At 38.4% G+C, this 26,398-nt stretch overlaps 1 protein-coding gene across 1 annotated transcript in view; it reads left to right on the top strand.

Annotated features, from left to right (window-relative positions):
• CARNMT1 (carnosine N-methyltransferase 1) overlaps positions 1–22,075 on the top strand; it is a 46,748-nt gene extending 24,673 nt beyond the window's left edge. The window contains exons 4-8 of the mRNA XM_081103059.1: positions 5,687–5,827; positions 6,764–6,942; positions 8,466–8,579; positions 18,507–18,610; positions 20,355–22,075. Coding sequence (XP_080959185.1) covers positions 5,687–5,827; positions 6,764–6,942; positions 8,466–8,579; positions 18,507–18,610; positions 20,355–20,456 — 640 coding nt within the window. The 3' untranslated portion in view covers positions 20,457–22,075. The remainder of the gene's footprint in view (positions 1–5,686; positions 5,828–6,763; positions 6,943–8,465; positions 8,580–18,506; positions 18,611–20,354) is intronic.
• Positions 22,076–26,398: the final 4,323 nt, after the last annotated feature.

The raw sequence follows: 26,398 nt of genomic DNA, 5'->3' as shown, positions 1-26,398 counted from the left end.
TTCATGTGCTTACAAATCTACAGTAATAACAATTCAAGACTAATATAGAAAAATAGTGTAAGGAGACAATTCACAGGAAAGAAATACAAGATGCTCAATCTCATAAGAAAATGCAAATGTAAAAATCACACTAGGATGTCATTTTTCATTCATTTCACTGCAAAGATTTAGAAGTTACATAACTATTTCTGACAGTGTGAGGAAACATGTTGCTGATGGAATAAATTAGTAAAATTTTATGGAGGCAACTTGATAGTCAAGAAAAATCACATGCATATCTTGACTCCTGTGATTCAAATTTGGAGAAGCTTGCTACAGATGTACTTGTGCATGTGGAAAATTATTTATGTTGAGGACATTAGTTTTAAATGTTACAATAATAAAAGATGAAACAAAGGGCCAGCTAGTAAATATTTTAACCTTTGCAGGCAATGTGATGTGCGGGGACTACTCCGCTCTGTCGTCTTGGGAATGCAGCCATACACAATACATAAATGAAAGGGCATGACTGGCCTGCGGGTCATAGTTGCTGACCCCTGTATTAAATGAAAGAAGCAAAATGAAGAACTTGAAATATGAACTATAACAGAGGTATGAATGAAGTAGTGAAAGCACTGAGAAATTAGTTCAAGCTTTGCCTGGGATATTTAGAAAAGACTTCATAGATAAAGGTGATCATTTAAACTGAGTTTTTATGGGTGTGTAGGTGCTCTAAATATTAAGGTGAGAAAGTGTCTTATGCAATTGGTGAGAAGTTGTTTGGTTGCTAGGTGGAATTTTTTGTTGGGAGTAAGAGGTAAGTTGGGACCATATTTTTGAAGGGGCAAGATATTAATCTGGTTTCTAACTCATTTTCTCCTTTGAATAAAAAATATTTCAACACCTAGCTGTTAAACCTTGACATTTTGATATATTAACTTCAAAAAATTTTGTATTTTTTAAAAGAAACATTACATATGCAGTTGAAACTGCCCTCAAATCATATATAGAGCACATTCTCTCCAGAGATAACATTAATTTGTTACTCTAATCATACCTTCTTATATTAACTATATGCTCATATACTTCTAAACCAGTGATTTTTCAACCTTTAATCTCATGACACACATAAACAATTACTAAAATTCTGCAGCATGCCAAAATACACATTCTTTGTTGATCTGACAAAAAAAGATATAATTTTGATTCATTCACACCAGACAGCTATTGTGTTGGCTGTTGTCATTTTTATATTTGACAATCTAAGGAAAAAAAGGTCAGTGTCCCTGCCTAAATAGGTTTTGTATGTTTTAAAATTCTTGCAGCATACCAGTTGAAAATTACTGCCCTAAACAATACAAACATTGTATTGCTCTATATGTTTTAAAAGTTCATATAATGGTTTATGATGTCATTTCACAATTGTTTTTTGCTCAGAATTGGGTTTTTATGATTTTGCTGTATGGACCAACTGGGTTAATAGAAATATAATGCAAGCCACATGTGTTATTTTAAGATTTCTAGAAGCCACATATAAAGGTAAATAAAAACAGGTGAAGTTAATAATATATTTCATAACCCAGTAAATCTATCTAAATATTTCAAGTTATAATGAGTATGCAAGATTATTGAGACAGTTTACATTCCTTTTTAAAACTAAGTGTGAAATCTGGCATTATTTTATACTTGCAGCACATCTCAGAAATAGCCACATTTTAAGTGTTCACTAGCCAGCTATACATGATTAGTGGATTTTACTATGTTGGACCATAAGTGAATTGCTGTGATTCAAACAGAACTTAACCCTTTTGGTGCTTGAAGGTAGTGCCTGCTACCACCAGGGGTCAGCTATGTGTCATGCTGACACAAGAGGAAGTATTTTGTGTGTTAGAATTTGCTATTCAGCAGCTGCAATGCAAAAATCATTCTGTACCCAATAAAGGAACTCTCTCGCAAGAACATTTACTGCTGGTACAATAATTGAAGCACAAAGGGTGGTGCATATGTGATCCACAGCCTGTTCAGACACACAAGGCTCTGTTCTGTCCTTACAAATGCACCCTTCTCCATTCTTGCTTGTCTGGAATACACTGTTATCCCACTACTAGAGGCCCAGTGCACAAATTCGTGCATGGATGGGGTCTGGCCAGCCCACCCCATGGGGGTGGGGGGGGCGGTCATAGGCGGGGCCAGCTGGGGGAGGGGCCGTGGGCAGTTGGCTGGCTGGCCCCGCCCCCTGGTCGAACTGATCAAACTCCTGGCTGAGGGGACAGTTTGCATATTTGCTTTTTATTATATAGGATTATCCAGGGGTGTTACATTTATACTAAATATATTGTTTCAAGTCAGCTCTCCATAAAGGTCTATACTTAGATTTATATTTCTCTTATTCTCCACAGAAATACCTTCATAGAAATGTCCTAGACTTCATAAGGATCCATAGCAGAAACTGCTTTTTAGAGTGCCTTAGTTTCATATGCATTATAATTGGAAGGATGTTTCATTATGCTGTTAATAGCCCTTTTATAAGCACCCAATGAAAAACTAGCTAAGAACAAAGAACGAGGGGATATTCTCTCCATCTCCCCCATTCATTGCTTGATTCTTAATCATTTTTCAATTACTTGTTTTAATGTATATCCTTTTTATATGCCTACAGAAGTAAACCCTTTTTGATATAATACAAGTAATTGGTAGATCTATAATCTCTATTAAGGCTTAAGGTAGGGCCTTGCTAGATTCTGCATTCCATGGCTTACTGACAGCCTTTTAATAGCAGTTTTCTACAGCAACATTCTGCCTCAAGGTGGGGGTAGAGAGTTCTATGGCCCTGATTAGTTAGGGCAAATTTCACAATAGCAGCCATAGTTAACTTTCCTTCAGTTAAAACAATTGTTGGTATCATTATTAACAAAAACTTTCCTTAAGGATAGCAGGGTTTCTAATTTCTGCATTTTTTCCCCTAAGATATTTAAATTGATTTTGAGAGAGAGAGAGGAAGGGAGAGGGAAAGAGAGAAACATTGATGTAAGAATGAAACTTGATTAGCTGCCTCCTGCACACTCCCTTCTGGGGATGAACCTGCAACCTGGACATGTGCCCTGACCAGGAATCAAACGGGCAACCTTTTGGTGCTTGGATTGACACCCAACCACTGAGCCACACGCTATTTTTAATTAACACAGTAAAAAGTACTTTTCTTGGTGCTATGAAATTTAGCACTTGTAGATTTGGTTAACTACCACTACCAACAGGGTACAAAACAGTTCCATTATTACCCTTCAAAAAAATTCTCATGTTGCCCAGCTAGTGTAGCTCAGTGGTTGAAGGTCGACCCATGAACCAAGATGTCACTGGTTTAATTCCCGGTCGAGGCACATACCCGAATTGTGGGCTCGATTCCCATTGAGGAGTATGCAGGAGGCAGCTGATCAGTGATGTTTCATGATGTTTTTCTCATCGATATTTATCTTTCTCCCTTCCTCTCTAAAAAAAAAAAATCATGTTTCCCTTTATAGTGACACACTCTCCCCACCTTTAACCTGTGGTAACTGCTTATCAGTCACATAGTTTGTCTTCTTGAGAATATCATATTAAATGGAGTCATACAATATATTTGTCATCTTTTGAAATTGGCTTTTTCACCCAGAATGCCATTGAGACTCTCATCTGTGTTCTGCATGGTGATGTTTTATGCAGATCATTAGCCATTCAGAAATTATTAGTGATTATTTTTATAAAGATTTAAGTACTCAGTTTACTTCCAAATCCTTTTACTTTCATTACTTTGGTTTTTTTAAAAAAATTCTTAACTGAAAACAGCCACCCGGGATGTTTTGATTGGGCAGATGGGAACTAAAAAGAAAATAAGTGTGGAGAGTAAGGGTTTGTGTGGGTGGTAGGGAGTGGAAAATGGGAGGAGAGGCCAGGGTGGGGTTCCATGGTGGAAGGTCCTTTATATAAAGCTTAGCAGAGTTCTACATCTAGGATCTTTTCACATTCTAATAAAATTTTGTGTATTTTTGTTAGGTAACCAATATAAGTAGGATTGAGGAGATGCCCTCATTAAAAATTTAATGAGGCACAGCCAGTGTTGCTCAGTGGTTCAGTGTTGACCCATGAACCAGGAGATCATAGGTCCATTGACAATCAGGGCATATATCCAAGTTAGAGGCTCGATCCCCAGTAGGGGGCTTGCAGGAGGCAGCCCGTCAGTGTTTCTCATTGATGTTTCTATCTCTCCCTCTCCCTCTCTCTGAAATCAATTTTTAAAAAGCATAAAACAAAAACAAATTTAAGTGTTCACGCACATGTACACATGTATAATCTAGAATGAGAAGAAAGCATTCTATTTTATTTTAGTGAAAATTGTTACGTAACACCTTGGAATTAGTTTGTCTATATCAAGGATTAAAGGATGTTTTACTAATCATAATAAGCTTATTTGTCAAAATCATTTTTAACGAATTTTGGTTTATGCCATATCGTATATGTAAAATTCAACAGTGAAACAAATTAAACTTTGTTAAGATTTTTATACAAATACATGTTCCATGTGTAAATATTTAAGACTGAATGCCCTGGGCAAATTCCCACCCTATTGTATTTGTAGACTGAATTTTCAAAAGTTCTTTAGTTCTGTTTGTTTTTTATTTCAAAGTGGGAAATGCAGAGGTTATCATATGGGGCTACTAGTAGCCCTGCTACTGTTTGGACCACACCAAACTAAGGACCATGTAGTTTAAATATAAAAAGAAATACATGGGGCTAGATTTGGAAATTGGATTTGATTTACTAGTATATACTAAGTTTGGGGAATACAGACAAAAGATAAGTTCACTTTTAACTGCCATGATAGCTGATTATACACATTTTTCTTTGGTTTTCAGTAAGAATACCATTTTAGTTTCCTTAAGGTTACATTTACTTGCCAGGAGTCCTGAGAAAGGTTCTTGCTTTGCTAAGGCAAATTTTTAGCAGTTTGAAAGTGGAATGGTGGATTTTATAACAAAGGATATTTATGGTAGAGTGATGCAAATAAGTGGAGAGAGCAGTGTGGTTGTGTTCTTCTGGTTTGGTGTGATATTATTTGCTATTATATATGCTCAATTAGAAAGTAGCTCCCCATTTTCCCCATAAAACTATCCCCCCCACACACACACCTTCTAGATTCTTTTAAAGATATACCTGACAGCCCTAGCTGGTGTGGTTCTATGGTTAGAGTGTTGTCCTGCACAGCAAAACATCAAAGTTCCATTCCTGGCCTGGGATGCGTGTGGGAGACAGCCAATCAATGTGTCTCAAATAGATGTTTCTCATTCTCCCTCTCTTCCACTCTCTAAAACTTAATGGAAAAAATATCCTCGGTTGAGAATGGGTAAAAAAACACATTGATAATAAAAAATAAAAAGATATACCTGACATATTAAAAGTTATAATTAATCTATTTAATTACATAAACCATTGTATTACAGAATTTAGAAATGAAATTATGTTTTGTTTACTGTCTCATGATAAAATAATTTTGTTCACCTCTTTGTATGTATTGGGATCCCTTTGGGATAATTTTAATAGTTGTTCAGGCAACAGCTACTAGGGATATGGGGGTCTTCATATCAAAGATTTTAGTTGTTAATATGGATCTTTGTCTTTTTTTTCTTTTTCTTTTCTTTAAGGGGTTGGACATAATTGCCTTATTTCATTTCAGGGATCCTTCTAAAGTAAATATTCTGGTACCTGGTGCTGGACTAGGAAGACTGGCCTGGGAAATAGCTATGCTAGGTTATGCTTGTCAAGGAAATGAATGGAGTTTTTTTATGCTATTTTCTTCCAACTTTGTACTCAACAGGTATTTAATTTACTTTTTGTTAGAAATAGTAATATTTCAGAATCAGATTGACTTACCTATTTTTGAACAATTCTGAATTTGAAGATAAGTACATAGTGTTTAATTATGATATATACCATAAATATTTCTTATATTAAATTGGTTATACAATTGTCACTTTAATCAGTTGTCTAGTTAACAGACATTTGATCAAGATGGGTTAGTGACTTTAGAAAGTGACTTGGCATTCCATGAAAATGAAATTATTTCTGTGTGAATTTCAGGACTAAGTATGATCCAGGAAGGGGTATTTTCTCATTGTTCCTTAAACTTCTTCACCCTTTTGTTTCTTTAGTATAGTAAGAGTGCAGTATAGTGATCATATCTTTTGTCCTTACGTTTCTTATTAAATGGCCAAGTAAGATCACGTGACTGAGTTGGAAAGATCTTTCAGAACTTCTGTGGCCTCTTAGTAAGCAGTGGAAAAGAGTTGTTATTTTTAAAGCCAGAAGAGGTGTGTTAGAGAAAAAAATAAATAGCTGCCTGTTTAAATAATATGTTATTTTGGTGGCAGTATGAGTTGGGGGATAATAAGTTAAAATGGAGAAGGTTGTACAGAGTAATTAAAATAGGTATCAAACAAAACCCATAACATTAAAAAAATACTTGGACTGGTTTTTACTTGATTTTGAAGTTTGGAAATATATTTGTAAAACTTGGAATGAACAACACATTCATATCTCAGAATTTAATTTTTTTCTGTCTTCATTCATGATTGGTTACTCATCTGCATGTGTATGTGCATTTCCAGATAATTGGATGGGATATAATAGTAATACTTTTTAAATAGTAATTAAATAAGTAAACTTTTAATCAAACAATATACTTTAGTGTTTAAAGTAGATTTTCTTGGTAACATATTTAGTTAATACTGAATTGTATGCTCATATTTTGCAGATGTTCTGAAATTAATAAATATAAGCTTTATCCCTGGATCCATCAGTTTAGCAATAACCGGAGGTCAGCTGATCAGATTCGACCCATCTTTTTCCCTGATGTTGACCCCCACAGTCTTCCTCCTGGTTCTAATTTTTCTATGACAGCAGGAGATTTTCAGGAGATATACTCAGAATGCAGTAAGTTTAAAGCAAACATTTTAAAGGTCTATCCATTCTAAATTTAATGATCTAATTTTATACTAAGCTAAAGTTCTGGTCATCCATTTTGATGGCAGAATATAAAGTATACTTCAGTGACAATTTAAAATAATTTGAAGGTCATGCATGTATAAGGCAATGATGGGAAATATAAAGAAGTATAAGATCCCACAATTAAAAAATTTATAATCTATTGGGTCTATAAATAGAAGCCAACATGTAAACAAAGTTCAAATGAGTAATGGAGGTAAGTTAGTGTGAGAAGGGAGTTCTCTGTGGAGAGGCTGTGACTTGAAGGATAAGGAGGAATGGCATTCCAGGAGGTAGAAGTACATAGATACGAATGAATAAGGTAATTGAGGATGGTAAACAGCCTGGGAGGGGAAGGGAAGTCTATTTGGAGATTTAATGGAAATATGGGTAGAGAAGAAGGTTGGTTCCAGATTGTGCAGGACCTTTACAATCAGGCTATGAAGTGTGGAAGAAATTTGTGCTAGGCATTAGAGAAAGGGATAGGTAAGGAGGGGAGAGAGGAGGGGAGTTGGCAGTGAAAGAAAGAAGAATGAAATGCTGAGGGGTCAACAAGTCATTCATTTAACAAATATCTGTTGAACTTGCTAAGTGGCAGGTATAGGCACTGGAAAGATAGCAGTGAGCAAAACAAAGTCCCTGTACATGGGAACTTATATATTCTTAAAGGGAGAGAGAGGCAATAACAAATTAATATTATGAGGAAGGAAACTATGGCAGGAAAGAGGATGAGGAGGGTCTGGGAAGGGCCTGCTGTTTTATATAGTTGTCAGGGAAGGTCTTTCTAAGAGCAGAACTTAAAAAGTAAGTGTATGCATACAGGCTTTCTGAAACCTTTCAGAATTGGTATTAACATTGGTTGAAAGAAATCAATTTAGAATTCAAATGACTATTATTTCATCTTCAGTGATTTTAAATGAAAGCAGTTAAATAAATTATAGACAAAACATCATTTGGTAAAGATATATAGCAGTGGTTCTCAACCTTGGCTGCACATTAGAATCACCTGGGAATCTTTTTAAAATCCTGATTTCTGGGCCTCATCCTCTGGAAATTCTGTTTCTTTGTTACTAATGTTGTGGCTTCACCCCATAACAAAGAAACAGAATTTCTGGAGGATGAGGCCCAGAAATCAGGATTTTAACAAGATTCCCAGGTGATTCTAATGTGCAGCCAAGGTTGAGAACCACTGATATATAGTGATACAGGTATCAAAAATGATTTCCAAATTGATTACTTTATCAAATTATTAATAAAAACTTAATTGTAAAGTATCTCATAAATGATTATTTAGTTATCTTGATTATAGTAGTTGATTGGAAGAGTTTAGCTTCTATATCCCCGCAGTTAAATGAAATATTAATATTCTGTAAGAGGAACCTGGTACATTTATGGAATTAATTAAAAGTTAAAATAACAAAAAAATTTAAAAATAACATTACAAATGTAGTAATTTGATTTTCCTTGAATAGATGCCTGGGACTGTATTGCTACCTGTTTCTTCATAGACACAGCTCACAATGTAATTGATTATATTGACACAATATGGAAAATACTCAAGCCAGGTGGAATTTGGATAAATCTAGGTAAGTTTATCAGTATTATTAGGATCTTATGCATTAATCTAGTAGCTATAACTATCCTATATTTGGTAACTTCATGGTATCAAATAGTCACAAAAGTTATAATTATGCTGTATTCAATTTAAAACCTCTGCATTTCCCTTTAGACTGCATCCTACTTGATGGTGCAGTTCCTCCAGTCCTAGCTAATTCCTCATAAGTAGTTGGAGCCCTCAAGTTGTATATTTACACTAGGTCAGTCTCACAGCATTCATAATTTCAGAGTACTGATTATTAACTTGATGGTAATCATTACCTCTTCTTTCCCACCTTCCACTTTATGGAGACAACAGTCCTGTTTTTTCTATTATGAGACACTAGTGGCCCAGTGCACAAAAATTCGTGCACGGGGCGGGGGTTCCCTCAGCCCAGCCTGCACCCTCTCCAATCAGGGACCCTTTGGGAGATGTTCGACTGCCTGTTTAGGCCCGATCCCACTGCCTCTGCCTCGGACCCCACCATCATGGCTTTGTCCAGAAGGAAGTCGGACATCCTGAAGATGGCCAGTTGACCCGGTCTAATTAGCGTATTACCCTTTTAGTAGTATAGATTTGAGGGAAAGCATTTGCCTCTCCCATGGAAACGTCCTCCCTGTGCATATACATACTTGGAAAAGAGTAAGCATAACTTTTATGAATATCATGAGGTTAAAAAATAGAAACATAATTTCACATATGCAGAAAACTGACTGCCTTCTGATGGAAAGTACTGAAAATCAAATGATGAGTATGGCCCTGCTGGCATGGCTCAGTGGTTGATTCTCTCATTATTGATGATTTTCTTTCATCGTTGATGTTTCTATCTCTCTATCCTTCTCCCTTAAAAATATACATTTTTTAAAAAGTAATAAGTATGACGTGATCCCTTTCATCCAGATTATAAGGGAAATTGCCAGTGTTATCCTCTTTTTTAATCCTTTTTCTTTAAAATAAAGGGAGAATAATGGTATTATCAAGGTAAATATAATTTTCTTTTTGTGTGTTAAGAGGTTAATATACTACTTAAAAGTCATATCTACATTGTTTGAGCCCTTAGCCTTCAGGATTTATTAGTGGGTTCTGTCACCTGCTTTTAAATATACATATATATATATATATATGTAATATACATATATTATTGATTTCAGAGAGAGGGAGGGAAAGATAGAAACGTCAGTGATGAGAGAGAATCATTGACCAGTTGCCTCCTGCACACCCCCTACTGAGAGCAAATAGCTGTACAATCTATCCTATCTAATAACAGAAAAACATGGTAATTAACCGTACCTCTGACACGCTTCCCATTGGCTAATCAGGGTGCTATGCATATTAACTGCCAACCAAGATGGCGGCCGGCAGCTGAAGCGAACAGGAGGCTTGCTTGCTCCAGTGATGAAGGAAGCCAAGGTTCCCCGCCTGCCGCCACCCAGCTCTGAGCTGCACTCTAAGCAACTATATTGCAATTATAGAAGCTAAACAATCCCCAGAAACCTGCTTTCACCCAGCCGGGCCTCAGAGCTGGAGTTGCAACAGTGTTTCAATTATAGAAGCTAAACAAAGCCCAGACACCTGCTTTTCACAGCCGAGGCCTCAGAGCTAGAGCCGAGCCTCAGAGCTAAAGCTGGCTCTCAGCTCCAGTGACAGCCATAGAAGGTAAATAAATCCCAGAATTAAAAAAAAAAAGAAAAAAAGGAGAGGTTGGGAGCTTCAGTCACCCGCCAGCCTGAAAACGGTCCTCAGCCCCTCACCCAGACTGGCCAGGCACCCCAGTGGGGACCCCCACCCTGAAGAGGTGTGACCAGCTGCAAACAGCCATCATTCCCTCATCCAGGCTGGCCAGGCACCCAAGCGGGACCCCCACCCTGATCTGGGACACCCTTCAGGGCAAACCAGCCGGCCCCCACTTGTGCACCAGGCCTCTATCCTATATAGTAACAGGGTAATATGCAAACTGACCCTAACAACAGAAGGACTGGGAATGACTGGTCACTATGACACACACTGACCACAAGGGGGCAGATGCTCAATGCAGGAGCTGTCCCCTGGTGGTCAGTGCGTTCCCACAGGGGAGGAGCTCTGCTCAGCCACAAGCCAGGCTGATGGCTGCTGGTACAGCGGTGGTGGTGGGAGCCTCTCCTGCCTCCTCAGCAGCGCTAAGGATGTCCGACTGCAGTTTAGGCCTGCTCCCCGCTGGCAAATGGACATCCCCCGAGGGCTGCCGGGCTGCCAGAGGGATGTCTGATTGCCATCTTAGGCCCAATCCCCCGGGGAGCAGGCCTAAGCCAGCAGGTGGTCATCCCCTGAGGGGTCCCAGACTGCGAGAGGGCAGAGACCGGGCTGAGTGACACACACCCCCCCCCCCCCCCCCCCGTGCACAAATGTTTGTGCACCAGGCCTCTAGTATATATATAAAGTGTCCCCTTGGGAGTTCGATCACTCGCTATAACATGCGCTGACCACCAGGGGGCGGCGCGGACCGAAGGAAGGCCCCCGGCCAGCAGCTGGGGGAAGGAGGCCCCAAGGGAGGCCCTGGCCAGCAGCCGCTAGGGACCCTACCTGAGCATGAATTTCATGCACTGGGCTTCTAGTGTAATCATAAAATGAAACAAGTATCTCAAACCTTGGGTCTTCTTTAAAAGAAAACTCTTTCCCAAGGAATAATTGAAAGAAGACATTACCTACTGGGTATTTGTTCACTGTGGATTAGGCATTGTGTTAGACACTTATAAATACCTTGTTTAATCTCAAAACAGTCCTATGTTGAAATGGCATTATTGCTATTTTATAGTAGAAAAAACTGCATCTTGGTTAAGTTAGGGGTTAAGTATCTAGAAGAAAGGTACTGGAGAGTCATGCTTACAGCCTAGATCCAACTCCTGGAATGTGTAAACAGCTATCTCTGCAGGCTTTTGCTGGATAAGTTTATACTTAGCATTAATCTGTGTATTTATGTGATTAAAATTTTTGATCCCAGTTACTGAGTTATAGTAAGGTTTTGTGTATTTCCAAAGCATTCGACTTAACTTTCATAAGAACACCTTTTTTTTTTTGAACATTTATTGGTTCATTAATATTTTGTTTATAATAACAAATTATAACTGCCTGGAATAAATAAAATTGGCCCTAAGTTAAGAGTAGATGTGCTGGGAAGGCCTGTGACTTGTCATGAGCATCAGAGATAATGGGGCATGATGGTTTTTAATGGGAGATCAGTTAGAAGAGCTTCCACTCTTTCTTACCAGAGAATTTCTCAAACGATTTTGAGAATTGGGATGGAGAAACACTGTCCTTAAATACAGTTATTTGGAAGGTTAATATTTTGCAAATAAAATTCTTTCAATATATAAGTTAAAGAATTTAAAAGAATAATATCTCAGAGTCAGTTTTTCCCTAAATATCAGTATGCTCCAGGTATCTATCTATTGTTTTTCACCTTTTATGCCATATATCATTCCTTACTTCGAATCAGGGATTACTCCTACCTAATCCCATTGCCTCTCTTATTTGAATTCCCAATCTGAATCTAGTCCAAATCTCTCTCTTATGCTCCAAACCACTGTGTCCAAATTGGATGCACCACAAATACTTCTAAATCTGTGTGTCAAGAAAATGATGCCCATGCTTCCCCCATGCCTTTTCTGTCCCATCATCTGAGATTCCCACAATCAGAAAACCAGAACTCCTTTACCCCTTGGCACACTTATCTGTACCCGGCTAGTCTACAAATTGTATCTTGCAAAGCTCCTCAATAGCTCTTGAATCTCTTCTTGTCCCAAGGTTTCTCTGTTGCGGCACTAGTGACATTTCCTGGGTAGACTATTCTTCATTGGGGGTGGGGAGGGTTCTGAACACTGTAGGATGGTTAGCAGCATCTCTGGCTTCTACCTACTAGATTCCAGTAGTGCTCTCCCAGTTTTGAAATCCAAAAATGCCATTTGAGAACCATTGCTCTAACCCCATAGTAGCACCTGAGTCCAGGCCCTCATCATTGCTTGCCTGGATTATTGCAGTCATTTCCTTCAGGGCATTCCTGCCTCCAGGGCATTCCTCCCTCTGCACCCCTTTCAGTTCTCCATATTACCAGCAGAGTGATCTTTACAATGTGTAAACCCATTTCTGTTGGACTCCCAGCATAAAGCCTAGCTTTCTTGGTAACCTAAACTCTTCAGGATGTGTTCAGTGCCCTTTGTGATCTTTCTTCTGTCTTGTGTCTTGGCTTCTTTTTTTTAAATTAAGGTATAATTGGCATACAACATTGTATTAGTTTCAGGTGTACAGCCATGGTTCAGTATTTATATATATTTTGAAATGAGCTTAGTAAACATCCATTACCATACATAGCTATAACTTTTTTCTTGTGATGAGGACTTTTAACTTAGCAACTTTCAAATATGTATATTAAATATAGTCACTGTGCTATACATTCTATCCCCATGACTTATTTTATAACTGGAAGTTTATACCCTTTAACTCCTATTACCCATTTTGCCCACCCTCACCTCTGGCAATCATCAGTCTGTTTTCTGTGTTTGTGAACTTGTTCCTTTTTGTTTTTTTTTAAGATTCCACAGATAAGGAAGATCATATAGTATTTGTCTTTCTGACTTATTTTACTTAGCATAATACTTACAGAACCCATCCATACTGTTGCAAGTGGCAAGATTTCATTCTCTTTTATAGCTGAATAATATTTCATTGTATATACGGCATATACAACATTTTATCTGCTCATCCATCAGTGAGCACTTAGGAACCAAGCTCATCTTGTACTTTCTCTGCTGAGCCCTGAGGTCGGCCTTCCCCCAGGAATCCCCCTCACCCCCACCAAGGATTCCTGGTTCCTTTTAGTGAGGAATGATGATGAAAATCTAGATTCTATCACTATGATAGTATTACTTCTAGGCCTTTTCAGCAGGTAGGGGTAGGAAATATATGTATGTGTCTGTCTATGTCTATAAAGATCTTGAGTTCATACTGATTGAAACCTTTAGTTCCAAAGCAACACTTGGTATCAAGTATAAGGCTGACAGATAGCTTTTAACATATGCAATAGATCATTTCAATAGCTTTTAGCTTCTGTTTTTGCTGTTGAGAATTCAGCTATCTTAACTGTAGCTTCTTTAAAGGTAATCAATTTTGTTTTATAAGACTTTTTCTTTGTAGTTTTTCAGACTCAATATTACATCTAGGTATGAATTTTTCTCTTTCAAACCTGTATACAATTTGTTGGGTTATTTGAATCTGTAAATAGACTTCTTTCATCAGTTCTGAAAAATTCTCAGCTTAAAAGGGTCTCTCCTCTTGCCATTTGAGACAAGATTAGCACCAAAATAAGTTAACAGTTACAATTTCTTCATATAACTACTCTGCCTCATTCTTTTTCTTTCCTTTTGAAAATGCAATCAAATGTCTTAGGCGCCAAACCACTATGTCCAAATTGGGTGCACCACAAATACTTCTAAATCTCTTATTCTAGCTTCCATATATTTTAATCACTTCTTTTTTCTTTCAACTGTCAGGGTAAAAATGGCATCTAGGTTCACCTCTGCTTAATTCTCTGGGTTCCTACTAATTTCTTACTAACTTGCCAGGTATTTTTTTAATTTTTATTTTTTTACAATGAAATCTATTTTTTCTTTTTAATTGGAAAGGGAGGAGAAAGTCTTTAAGAGAAAACTACCCAGAAGTGAATTAGACAACATAAATGTCCACGTTATAAACGAGTACACATAAATGGCCTCTGTAAAGGGGAGAAGTGTTTTATCTTCATTGCTGGTCACAGTAATATAAATGAGATTCCACTTTCCACCAATTTTGTTAGGTAGGTTTTTTAATTTTTACTTAAAATTTAGATAAAATACAGAGAGATAGGGTATGCTTAGATATATTGCTAGTAGGAATATAGTAATAAAGCATTCTTCAGGAAAAAATATTTGATAACATATGGAAAAATCCTAACTATTCACACATTTGAATAGAGATCGGCAAATTACAGCCTACAGGCCAAATCTGGCCTACAGCACATTTTTGTATGGTCCAGCAATAAGATTATTTTTCACATTTGTAAAGGTTTGTGGGAGGGGTGGAGATAAAAATAATGATATGTGATTGAGACTGTATGTGCCCACAGAACCTGAAATATTTGCCATCCAGCTTATTACATACTTGCATTCACTATTGCACACCTTTGTTACATTACTTATACTTGTAGAAGTCTGTTAGAGGAACATAATAAGATATGGGCAAAGACTAAAGACTGATTAAGGGACAAACATACTCAGCAAAAACTTAGACTGAGCCTACAGTAATGAAATGGGTAAATAGTCATAGGACAGCCATATAATAAAAGCATTTTCCATAAATGGTAATAAAATAGGGACATGTTTCTAAAGAAAGGTAAGATGCAAAACTAAATATGTGATATCCAAATGGCTCTTACTAATGCATCAAGGAAAAACTGCAAGGAGATACAGTAAGTTTTCAAGCAGTTATCTGTCAGTGTTAGGATTAGAGATGGGTTTGATTTTCATGTTTTCTCAGCTTTTTATTATGAACTTGCAATGTATTTATGGTCAAGGGAAAAATGTTTCTTTGTTCCTGTTAGGTCAACTAAAAGAATGTGAAAAGACATGAGAGTTGAGAAAATAACTCCTTAAGGAGTAACCCCGTGACTTATTCATCTTTATACTAGTGTCGCAGTGCACGGATTTGTGCACATTGAAAGGAAATTAATTAGGATAAATATTTTAATATCTCTATTTGCATCTTGCTCATGAAAAGAAAATAGGATTCTACCAAGTCTCCTATCTACCTACTCCAGGACTTCTGTGAGGATCAAACGAGATGAGGCATGGGAAAACACTTCACAAACATTTGATTAAACTGTAAAATGTTTGCATCAGGCTATAAAGCAAGTCAGGTTCCTGGGCTGAAGAAACTCCAAGGAGGCTAGTCGCTAGGGAGAGGAAGCTGGAGTTGCTTCGTGATATCATTACCCAGCACCCAGAGCCACTGTTTCTGGGCTAAGCTGTAGGCCGCATTTTGCACCATAGGGTCTTGGCAGCGTTGGCTGCGATTTGATGGTGTTTCGCTCCAGGGTGATAGCAGGGCCTGTGTCCCACTTGGGGGAAGCCGAGTGTTGGTTTGTCGGAGCCAGGTCCATGGTGCCATTTACTCTTAAATGGCCAGTGTGCGTCATGGCTCCTGCGTTGAGCATCTGCCCCTAGTGGACAGTGCATGTCATAGCTACCGGTCAGACGGACAGACACTTAGCCTTTTATATACAGTAGGTCCTCGGGTTACATCAGAGATCCGTTCCTATGGCGTGACATAATGCGATTTTCGCCGTAAGTCGGAACCCACCTCCGTCACTCACATGGAGCACATACACAGCAGTAATGAAGTGAAACAGTAAAAAAAAATTTAAAGATAACAATCCCTGACCTTTACTTGTGGTAAATAAATAATAAAAAACATAAAGCACATATGTACATATGTCAAAATGACAGAACTTTTTTTTTTATAAATAAACTAGAGGCCCAGTGCATGGATTCGTGCACTGGTTGGGGGTCCCTCAGCCTGGACTGCGCCCTCTTGCAATCCGGGAGCCCTCAGGGGATGTAGCAGTGCATGAAGCAGCAGGCGGTCAGGGAGGAGCCCAAACCAGGCCAGGCACCACGCCCTCCCACTCATCTCAGCCCTGCTGCACCTGCTCCTGCCGCTCGCCACTTTGTAGTGCTGCCACAAAGGTGGGAAAGGCTCTCGCTGCACAGCTGCACTCACCAGCCATGAGCCCGGCTTCTGGCTGAGCAGTACTCCCGCTGTGGGAGTGCACTGACCACCAGGGTGCAGCTCCTGTGTTGAGCACCTGCCCCCTGATGGTCAGTGCACATCATAGCAACTGGTCAACTGGTAGTTCGGTTGTAACAGTTGCTTAGACTTTTATATATATAGATGGGAGACGGCGACGTAATCGCGAAACAACGTACGTCAAGTCCTATGTAACCCAAGGACTGTCTTTATATAGATAGATACCCAGTACCAGGCATTTGCTAGGTGCTTGGTAAATGTTCATTTAAGGAGTGAGTGACTAGATAATAAATATGGAAAACTGCTCAGTCTCAAGGAAATGCATAGCTAAAGCTTGAGATGGAGCTTTCTAGATAGAACGGAGCATGAGTAGAGGTGAAACATGGTCTGAGTATGTAAGAATTACTGGAATGTTTTCATGTGGATATAGTGAAACAGTATTGTTGGAGGTCTTTAAAATAGAGCAGGAACAGCATACACTTTAGAGCTGCAAAGACTGCCATGAGGCTCTACGTTCTTATTAAAAGGCTTCAAAGGCCCTGGACTGTGTTGCTAAGTGATTAGGGCATCAGCCTGTGGACCGAAGGGCCGCAGGTTCAATTCCTGGTCAAGGGCATGTACCTGGATTACAGGTTTATTCCCTGGCCCCAATCAGGGCACGTGTGGAAGGCAACCAATCGATGTGTCTCTCTCACATCAATGTTTCTTCCTCTCTCCCTTTCCCCCTCTCAGTGGAAAAAATATCCTTGGTGCAGGGGCGGGACTTCAAAAGCTTCCCAATGGCCTAGGATACAGCAAGTGCTCAATAAATGACTCATGCTACTGACATTTTTACTAGTACTAATAAAACTAACAGGAATTTAAGCTTGATGTAATTTAATTGGGAAATGTATTTTGAAAGACCACTAATATGTAAATTATATGTAGTCACTTTTGTCTAGTTGTTTATATAGGATAAAAAAGAGGGGAGAAAAATAAAAACTTTTTAACCCTAAGTATGTTCTACAGAGTGGTGAGCCTTTTGGGAGCAGAAACTTTGTCCTGTTTGTTACGTTTACCTTCTGTGATTAAGCACATTGTGTGAGGAGTAAAAAAGGGATGGGTGTTGTGAGTTTGTCACGGATTTATAAATAACCCAATGAAAGGTAAGGAGAAGATTGTCTAGATTAGTCCTGAAGTATAACTGTAGAATGATAAATGTTGGCTGGATGAGACTGATGGATTAGGGAAAATTACAGATTAAAAGATTGGAAAATTAGATGATAGCTTCTTTTTATTTATGTCTAGTTTCTTGGATATGTAGAATGAGAGAATAGAAGGTTTTAAGAAGTTTGTAATAGCTATCATTTACTTAGTGCCTTTTATATGCTATGTATTTTACATATTATCTCACATCAAAGTCATGTAACAAGTGGGGCAGAATTAGTGACTTGCCAATCGGAATTAATTAGTGTTAGAGCTAGGATATGAACTGTGCATTTTAAAAAAAACTGCTTAGTGTCATCCCTTCATTCCAGATAGCCTTGCCTCCAGCTCTCCTCACTACCCTCTACCCCCAACCACCTGCTGGCATAAGGACCCCTTTTGCTTTCATGTGATAAGCAATTTGTAGCTATCATTTTGCATTTATATATGGAATTATAATTGCAGTATGCCTTTGGAATTTGGGGACTTATCATTCTCTAATTCAGCTAATCCTTCAGTAACGTAAGAGTTACAGGTGTAAGGTCCACAATGTGGAAAATCACAACATAAGGCTGGTATACTAGAGGCACCTACTCCCGTAATATAGGCCCAGCACTCAGATGTCAGTTTTCAGGGGTTGTGGTTTCAGGGCCAAGGTTTCAGGGGTCTGGAAACATGTCTTTGGCAAATGTAAATATTCTTTAATTCTTCTTTTTATAAAACAATCCCTGACCTTTACTTGTGGTAAATAAATAATAAAAAACATAAAGCACATATGTACATATGTCGAAATGACAGAACTTTTTTTTTTTATAAATAAACTAGACGCCCAGTGCCTCACCTTGGAGCTCAGTCTAACATAGCTGCTAGTATATGTTTATATTAAAGTAAATTCATTCATAGTATCTTTAAACCATAGGTCCTCTGCTCTACCACTTCGAAAATTTGGCGAATGAACTTTCCATAGAATTGAGCTATGAGGATCTAAAAAACGTTGTTCTGCAGTATGGATTCCAGCTAGAGGTAAGGATGGAATGAAGCATTGCCAAAGCTTAACTTCCAAAGCACACAAGAATGGTGATATTATGGCATTTACAGGCTTTACCTTTTAACTGCTGTTTTCTCATCCATAAAGTGATAGTTTTTAGAATTATGACGATTTGGGATAATGTGTATGTAAAGGAAAACTATATTCCTGGTATAATCTCCTTTCAATAAATGGTAGCTGGCCATTATCATAATATTGACCTTTGTAGACTGATAGTTACCAAGTAGACTAGGCACTGGGGAAGCAAGTGTGGATGGGAAGGCAGGAGCAAGAGGGATATTGTTTACTATATATGCTTATGTACTGTTCAATCTTTCAATCTTTCTTTATTGTGTGCATTATTATACAACAGGGGTGGGGAACGTCCAGCCCATGGGCCATATAAGGTCTGTGAAATCATTTGATCTTGCCCTGCCAAAGCATTAGGGATGAGTTAATTAAATGTTTCACCATATATAGCAGCTAACTTTTAACTTGATAATTTTGTATGGGCTGTGAATAATGTTATAAATGTCCAAATGGCTCTTAGCAGAAAAAGGATTCCCCACTCTTGTCATATGGTTTTATGATACTTTGACTGTTATGTTTTGGCTATATGTTTATTTAGAAACATCCCATCCCTTTAAGATGGCCAGCAGGGGAGGGCAGTTGGGGGCAACCAGGCCTGTAGGAGAGGGCAGTTGTGGGGGGACCAGGCCTGCAGGGGAGGGCAGTTGGGAGCAACGGGGCCAGCAGGGAAGGGCAGTTAGGGGCGACCAGGCCGGCAGGGGAGGGCAGTTGGAGGTGACCAGGCTGGCAGGGGAGGGCAGTTGGAGGCGACCAGGCTGGCAGGTGAGGGAAGTTGGGGGTGATCGGGCCAGCAGGGGAGGGCAGTTGGGGGCAACCGGGCAGGCAGGGGAGGGCAGTTGGAGGCGACCAGACTGGCAGGGGAGGAAAGTTGGGGGTGATCGGGCAAGCAGGGGAGCAGTTAGGCATCGATTGGGCTGGCAGGGGAGTGGTTAGGGGGTGATCAGGCTGGTAGGCAGAAGCGGTTAGGGGCAATCAGGCAGGCAGGTGAGAGGTTGGGAGCCAGCAATCCCGGATTGTGAGAGGGATCATAGATTCGAGAGGGTGCAGGTTGGGCTGAGGGACACCTCCCACCCCCATGCATGAATTTCATGCACTGGGCCTCTAGTCTATATATCTAAAAGCTTAAGCAACTGAACAACTGGTTTACCGGTCACTATGACACGCACTGACTACCAGGAGGCAGATGCTCAACGCAGGAGCTGGCCCCTGGTGATCAGTGCGCTCCCATAGCCAACCTCCCACAGTTGGGCAACCTCCTGCAGTTCCTCCCCTGGCTGGCCAGCCCCAATTGACCCTAATTGGGACTGGGCGAGATGGCCCCGATCGCTCCTGATCACTGGCCAGGCTGAGGGATCCCACCCTTGCACAAACTCGTGTACCAGGCCTCTAGTATATTATAGTAGCTTAATAGCTCTGGTGTTAGGCTGTGAGAGTGAACCCCAGTTCCACCACTTAGTAGAGTGACCTTGAATAACCTGCTCTTTGTAAAGTAGAATTAATAATAGTACCAATCTTATGGTAGTATTTGTATGTAATAACTGAATTAATATCTAGAATATATGTAAAATAGCAACTGCCACTTAAAAGTATTCAATATTTTTAGTGTTATCATCATGGTAGTCATCATCATTATGATTGTTTGCATTGCAGGTGGAAAAAGAATCTGTCTTGTCAACATACACTGTGAATGACCTCTCCATGATGAAATACTACTATGAATGTGTCTTGTTTGTGGTTCGTAAACCACAATAATGGTCTCAAGTGATATCACCAGGAAAAAAGTTTAATAAGAGCAAATCCTGAAATAAACAACTCAGAATCAACTATCAAATGACAGGACACAACCTCAAATCAGTGGTGCCTTCTTATTCCTAACAAAGTTTAGAAATAGTGTCTATTTTCTTAATATGTCTATTGCTTTTTCAGAAATATACTATGCCATGAATATTTGTACTACACAAGTAAAAGTGGAGGAAATATCTTCGAGTTTACTTTTTCCTTGAAACCCAGAATTGTCTTTCAGTAGAAAAAACTTTATCTCTAGTGTTTTCATGAAGCTGTCCGTTCCAAGCTGCCATGCTAATGACTAATAGTATTGAAGTAATAACCTCCTTTTTTTTTTTATGTATTGCACATGTTATTTTTAGAAGAGTCTAAGGATCCTCTTATTCATCATCTGGAATTGAGACTTTTATTCACTTGGACCTAAGCAATCTATACATAAAATGTGTGTCTTTTATTCTTTTATTCACATCTTTTTTTTTCTGGCTCAGTTGAACTTAGGGAAGCATCAAACCCTTCATTTTTATGAATCACTGAACTTAAGAGTATCACTGGCCAGTAAAAATGCATTGAAATAACCAAGAAATTAGTAAGTCTTTTGGCCTCACTAAACTGAACACTTTGTGAAAGCATATTCATCATGGATCACTCTGAAATGTATGAAGATCTTAACAATCTGAGTAAAAAAAATCCTTTATTAAAGGTACTGTTAGGGAACTGGGGAAATAATAAAATCTGCTCATTTGAAATGATTTCAAACTATAAATGAATACAGTCAGTGAGATGTTTACAATAATGTCTTTTCTTTAGATTACCTGGATACAAAAGCAAGCACTTTTTTTTCACTAAAACAACTATATACTAGTAAAAACTGTCATGATAGTATTAACATGGAGAAATTTTGAGTATGAAATTCAGGGATAAACTACTGTCCATGTCTGTGTCTTCAATATTGTAAGCAGCAGCCATTAATATAATTTCAGATTAACACCAATTTTGTTCCCTGATAGCTAGGGCTGAAACAGTCTATGCTGTTTTAAATTTCTACCTCTAGCGGATCTTTATTGGAGGGAGTTTTCCTTTGTATTTTATGTTAATCATTCTGTTTCCTGTAGCTTGGAAAGTAGAGATGACAAATATAATGTTTTAACCTTTTCTTGGAGAAAAGTATGTTTGAATATTTTTATAGGTAATTGTGATGGCATTAAGCGACCTCTGTGGCAATTTGGATTAGACTTAATCTCAGTAATGTACTGGAAGCATAAATGTCACGTTTTATTAGGAAAACTTACTTGTAAGTTTACACCTTTATATGGTCATTTGGGTTGGGGGAGTCACTACATGATTTGACATCTTACCAATAGGAGCTTTTCTGCATATAGTAAGGAAGCTCTTGTGCCCTTTATGCAGTAAAGAAATACATGAAGCTAATATGACTTGTCGATTTATGGAAGCCTATACCTATTGAGGTTTTTTTGGTTGTTGTTTTGTTTTTAATTATTTCTCTTTTTTGGCAGATGTTCTTTAGTGGGAATTCTCATTTTCTCCCACATGAATAAACTTGAAATAAATTGCTCCCCAAAATTATTATTAAGAAAGAGAATTAAAAGGAACGTAGGTATTTAAAAAATCTACTGAAAGAAATGCATGCTGGTTTTGAGTGTTTTAGAAGAGCTCTGTATTCACTGACTGGTATTCACTTTTTTGTGACCTTGTTCTTCTCAGAGGCAAAAACAAGTTGACACATGGGTTGGCTTTATTACTTAACACTTATGATATCAGGTTTTATTCTTTAATAATGTTACTTATATTTATAAATTATAGCTTACATTTTAGTTAATTCTGAAATCGGTTTTGTTTTTTATTTCTCCCTCATATTATGAATATTTTTAATGTTCTACATTGCTTTTTTTTTTCTCAGAGCTTTTGCAGTTGATATATTCTAAACTTGAAGATTGTGATATTAATCAGTAATGGAAATGTCACTGGAGGATTTAATTTTGTATTTCTTATATGTAGTCCTACTAAAGTGTGTAAGCCTTAAAAGTCTTTTAATTTTTCTTAAATTAGCTTTATACACAAATGTTTTCATTCATTTTCATAAAGCTGGAGGAGATAGGCCATTCTGCTTATTGGGTTTTTTGTGTTTTCCATAATCTGACTGAAGTAGTGCAGGTTAGGGTATGTAAAGCACGTGAGCAAAGTAGGACATGTAAAATATAAAGAGAAGCTGTATAAATCACAGTATAAAATTATGAAGTTTTGGAATTGTAAAATGTACTGTATTTATATGTAATTCTCATTCTAAAAGATGCCACAAAGGCTGAATTGGAAGCTTCATCTCTGCATGAAATTTCCTATATTTTTATGTGTATGATGGACTTGATTTTTCTTGATTAAAGTCTGCCAATTGCTATGAAACAATATATGCTTGGTTGTTTCCATTTAAATTAGTGGTAACCATAGACATGGCAATTTTAATTAGTTGAGCACATATACTTTTGAACCCTTGGATTAGCTTCTGTGTGTGTCTAGAAAGTCAATAATATGTGTAATTGGTCTTTGATTATGCTAGGCCGTATCCTAATTAATCCCAATCTTTAGTTTTGTTAAATAATCGAAAAAGACTATAAAGGAAGAAAGTGCCAGGACCAGCCATTAGAAGGGCAAGCATTGGATTTGGCCCTTAGATATTCTGAGCTCATTTTTTGTAGTCTTGGGCAAGATGATCTGAGTCTGTTTCCTCATCTATAAGAGAGGATTGATACCATCTATTTCAGAGGGTTTTTTAATGAGGTCATGTGAGTTATATGTGAAACATTATATGTGAATATGTGAAAGCGTATAGTAGACAATTAAGTATAATTTTAATCTGTGTTGACTGCTGTGTAGTGATAGAAAAAGACTGGTAGCAGGACATTAGTTTAAATAATGTTATGGTAATCCTCTGAAAAAAGTTTCAGTGGAATCCTAGGGACATGGGAGTAATCAAAGTTGACATGTATAGTTATTGATTCCAAAAGTTTGGTGGGAATTACAAAGAAATATAATAGGTAATGGGAGAGAGGACACAGGTAAAATTTAATTGAGGGTTACTCTCACTTTACAAACAAGCTAGTACATGCTTCTTACATATGCTTATTTCTCTTCAGCTATTTAGAAGTAGAGTCAGTCAGTCAATCAATGTGTGTGTGCATTTCAGTCAACTTGCCGTTCAAAGAGACTACCCATTTACATGCCATCAACAGTGCTTAAGAATAATTTAGCATCCATTCCCTGGCCGATACTGGACATTGCTGATCTTTTCACTTCTTGTCAATGTGATAGGAAAAATTGGGATCTAACATTAATATTCATTTCTTCAACCATTGGGGAAGTTGAGCAATTTATGTAAGATTAATAGCCAAAGAGTGGTGTCTTAATCTGCCAGTCTGTTGTTTTTCACATGGCAGACTCAACAAGCCATTGGCAACAACGCAAAAATTAGTCAAAATGTAGTGAGGCTTGTTAAGGGGAGAATTAACCATGAGGACTACTTTTGAGTTCTAGCCACTGAGAAGTGCCCACCTCTGCTTTTGATTTTACAAAGCTGGTACCGAAGCTAAACAGTGATAGCAACCCATTAGACCATTAGATTAGCCAATCAGTGGTCTAGGCCCAGGAGTTTAGGGGAGTATCTTTTAGTCAAGAGCCCCATTGAGCCAGCAGCTATGCTTTAGGTGGCAGAGTGGGGCATAAAGCTTACCCCCAAAGGAGTAGTGCCCCTTTTTCATAGCACCAAAAAGCTGCTAGGGTCAGGCCCGCTATACTCTTCAATGTGCAATTTTTTGTTTTCTTTTAATTAAATCTTTATTGTTGAAAGTATTACATGTGTACCCTCTCCCCACCCCCACTGACCCCTTCTAGCCTGCCCCCACTCCTTGCCCCAGGTCTTCACCACCCTGTTGTCTGTTTGATTTGCAAGGCTTGTTGGCTCCTTTTCACCTTGTTAGGCATCAAGCCCAAGCTGACCCACCCCAAATGGGGATGTCAAACTAGAGTCATAAAGCCTGCACATGTCATCCACGCAGTTTCAACAAAAGCAGGTTAATAGCTACCTTCTTTGGTACAAAGATGTATTTGGTGACAGTGTCAGGGAGTTGGTGTTTTGCAGTATCTGGCCATGGCCTGAGTATTTCCACAGCCAGTAAGTCTTTGAAGCTGTGGTTTCCCTTTTTCCTTTTGGGTGTTACATTATTTCTGCTGGACCACCCAGGAGGAAACAGTCCATGCAGTAGTCCTTGAATGTGACATTCATGGGAAGGAGAAGTGTAGACAGATATCAACTCCATATGCACATATATAATTGTGTATGGTGCTTTAAAAATACTTCCACAAATTCTTTGATACTCTTCTCTTTGGGACAGCCTAATTCTTCCTCTTGAAGTGCAGGTGGTAGTGACTCCCTTCTAATAGACTGTGGTAAAAATGTGTGATTTCTAAGACTAGGTTATAAAAGCAATGCAGCTTCTATTTTTCTCTCAGATCACATGCACTAGAGCCCAGGTAAGGATATTCGAATAGCCCTATGGAGAATCCCACATGGTGAAGAACTGAGGCCTCCTCCATAAAAACTGAATGAGCTTAGAAATGGGTCTTCCAGCCCCAGGCAAGCCTTCAGATAACTAAAGCCCTAGCCAACATCTGGACTACAACCACAAGGGCAACTCTGAACCAACCAGCTAAGCTGATGAATTCCTGATCCATAGATTCTAAGAAAATTTTGTTTTAGCCACTAAGTTGTGGGATAATTTGTTACACAACACTGTTCTTGTATGCATCCAAGTTTCGATCTGGCTTCATGCTTGCACCTGAAGAACTTTCTTTAATATTTCTTGTATTATGGATCTTACAGCAATAAATTCTCTCAGCTGTTGCTCATCTGAAAAGTCTTTATTTCACTTTTATTTTAAAGGATTTATTCACGGAGAATAGAACTCTAGGTTGACTTTTTTATTTCTTTAAAGATGACACTCCATTGTTTTGATGAGTACTCTGCTGTAGTTATTTTTGTTCTTCTTAATGTGTTTCTCTTTTCTCTGGCTGCTTTCAAGATTTTATCTTTAATTTTCATTGGTTTGACCATGATGTATCTAGGTGTGTGTGGTTTGTTTTCGGAATTTATCCTGTTTGTTCAATCTATGGTTTGATATTTTTTTACTATTTCTCAAAAGTTCTTTGTGATTTATCTCTTCAAATATGTCCTTTGCCCTGTTCTCTCTTGCTTCTACTTTTGGAGTTTTTATTACATATACATTGGATTAGTCATTATAGTTCCACTACTCCTGGATACTCTGTTCTGGTGGTTTCTAGTTTTTTGATATTTCTAGTTATCACTCTCTGTTCCTCTCTCAATTCAAGAAAACCATTAAAAAAAAAAACTGAGGTAAATAATATTTATGCCTAGGTATGAATATATGCTTTTCAGGTCAGTATGGGAGGTTGAATCAATCTTGCAAAACTTGAGTCAGGTTTGCTTTTTGTTATTGTTACTTGCAGAGTATCACACTCTTCAAATTTCACCAGCAGGAGCTGTGGTTACTTTGTGCCTAGGGTGGATAACAGAATGCCCTGGTGTTCCTGCTTTATCTCCAGCATTCATTTATCTCTGCATAACTTAGCCATTGAGGAATTCTCGCTTTATTCTCCTGCCTCCCCCCAGGAGAATACTACTGCTTCTTGTTAGTCTGTGCAAGGTTCATGATAGGATAGTGGGGGTTATTTTAGTCCAGCCTTTGTGCACCAGGGCCTCATAAGTGGGCCTTTTGTCAGCATTGCCATCCTCCCCATGTATGTGGTTGGTCTTAAGCAGGAATTTCCTGCTCCTCCAGTAGTATCAATGGAGGACGCTAGGCGCCAAATTATCTCCTGCT

Source organism: Myotis nattereri (genome assembly GCF_964212035.1).
Source record: "Myotis nattereri genome assembly, chromosome: 12".
Classification (NCBI taxonomy): domain Eukaryota; kingdom Metazoa; phylum Chordata; class Mammalia; order Chiroptera; family Vespertilionidae; genus Myotis; species Myotis nattereri.
Note: the sequence above shows the minus strand (reverse complement) of the source record. Positions and strands in the feature narration are given on the sequence as shown.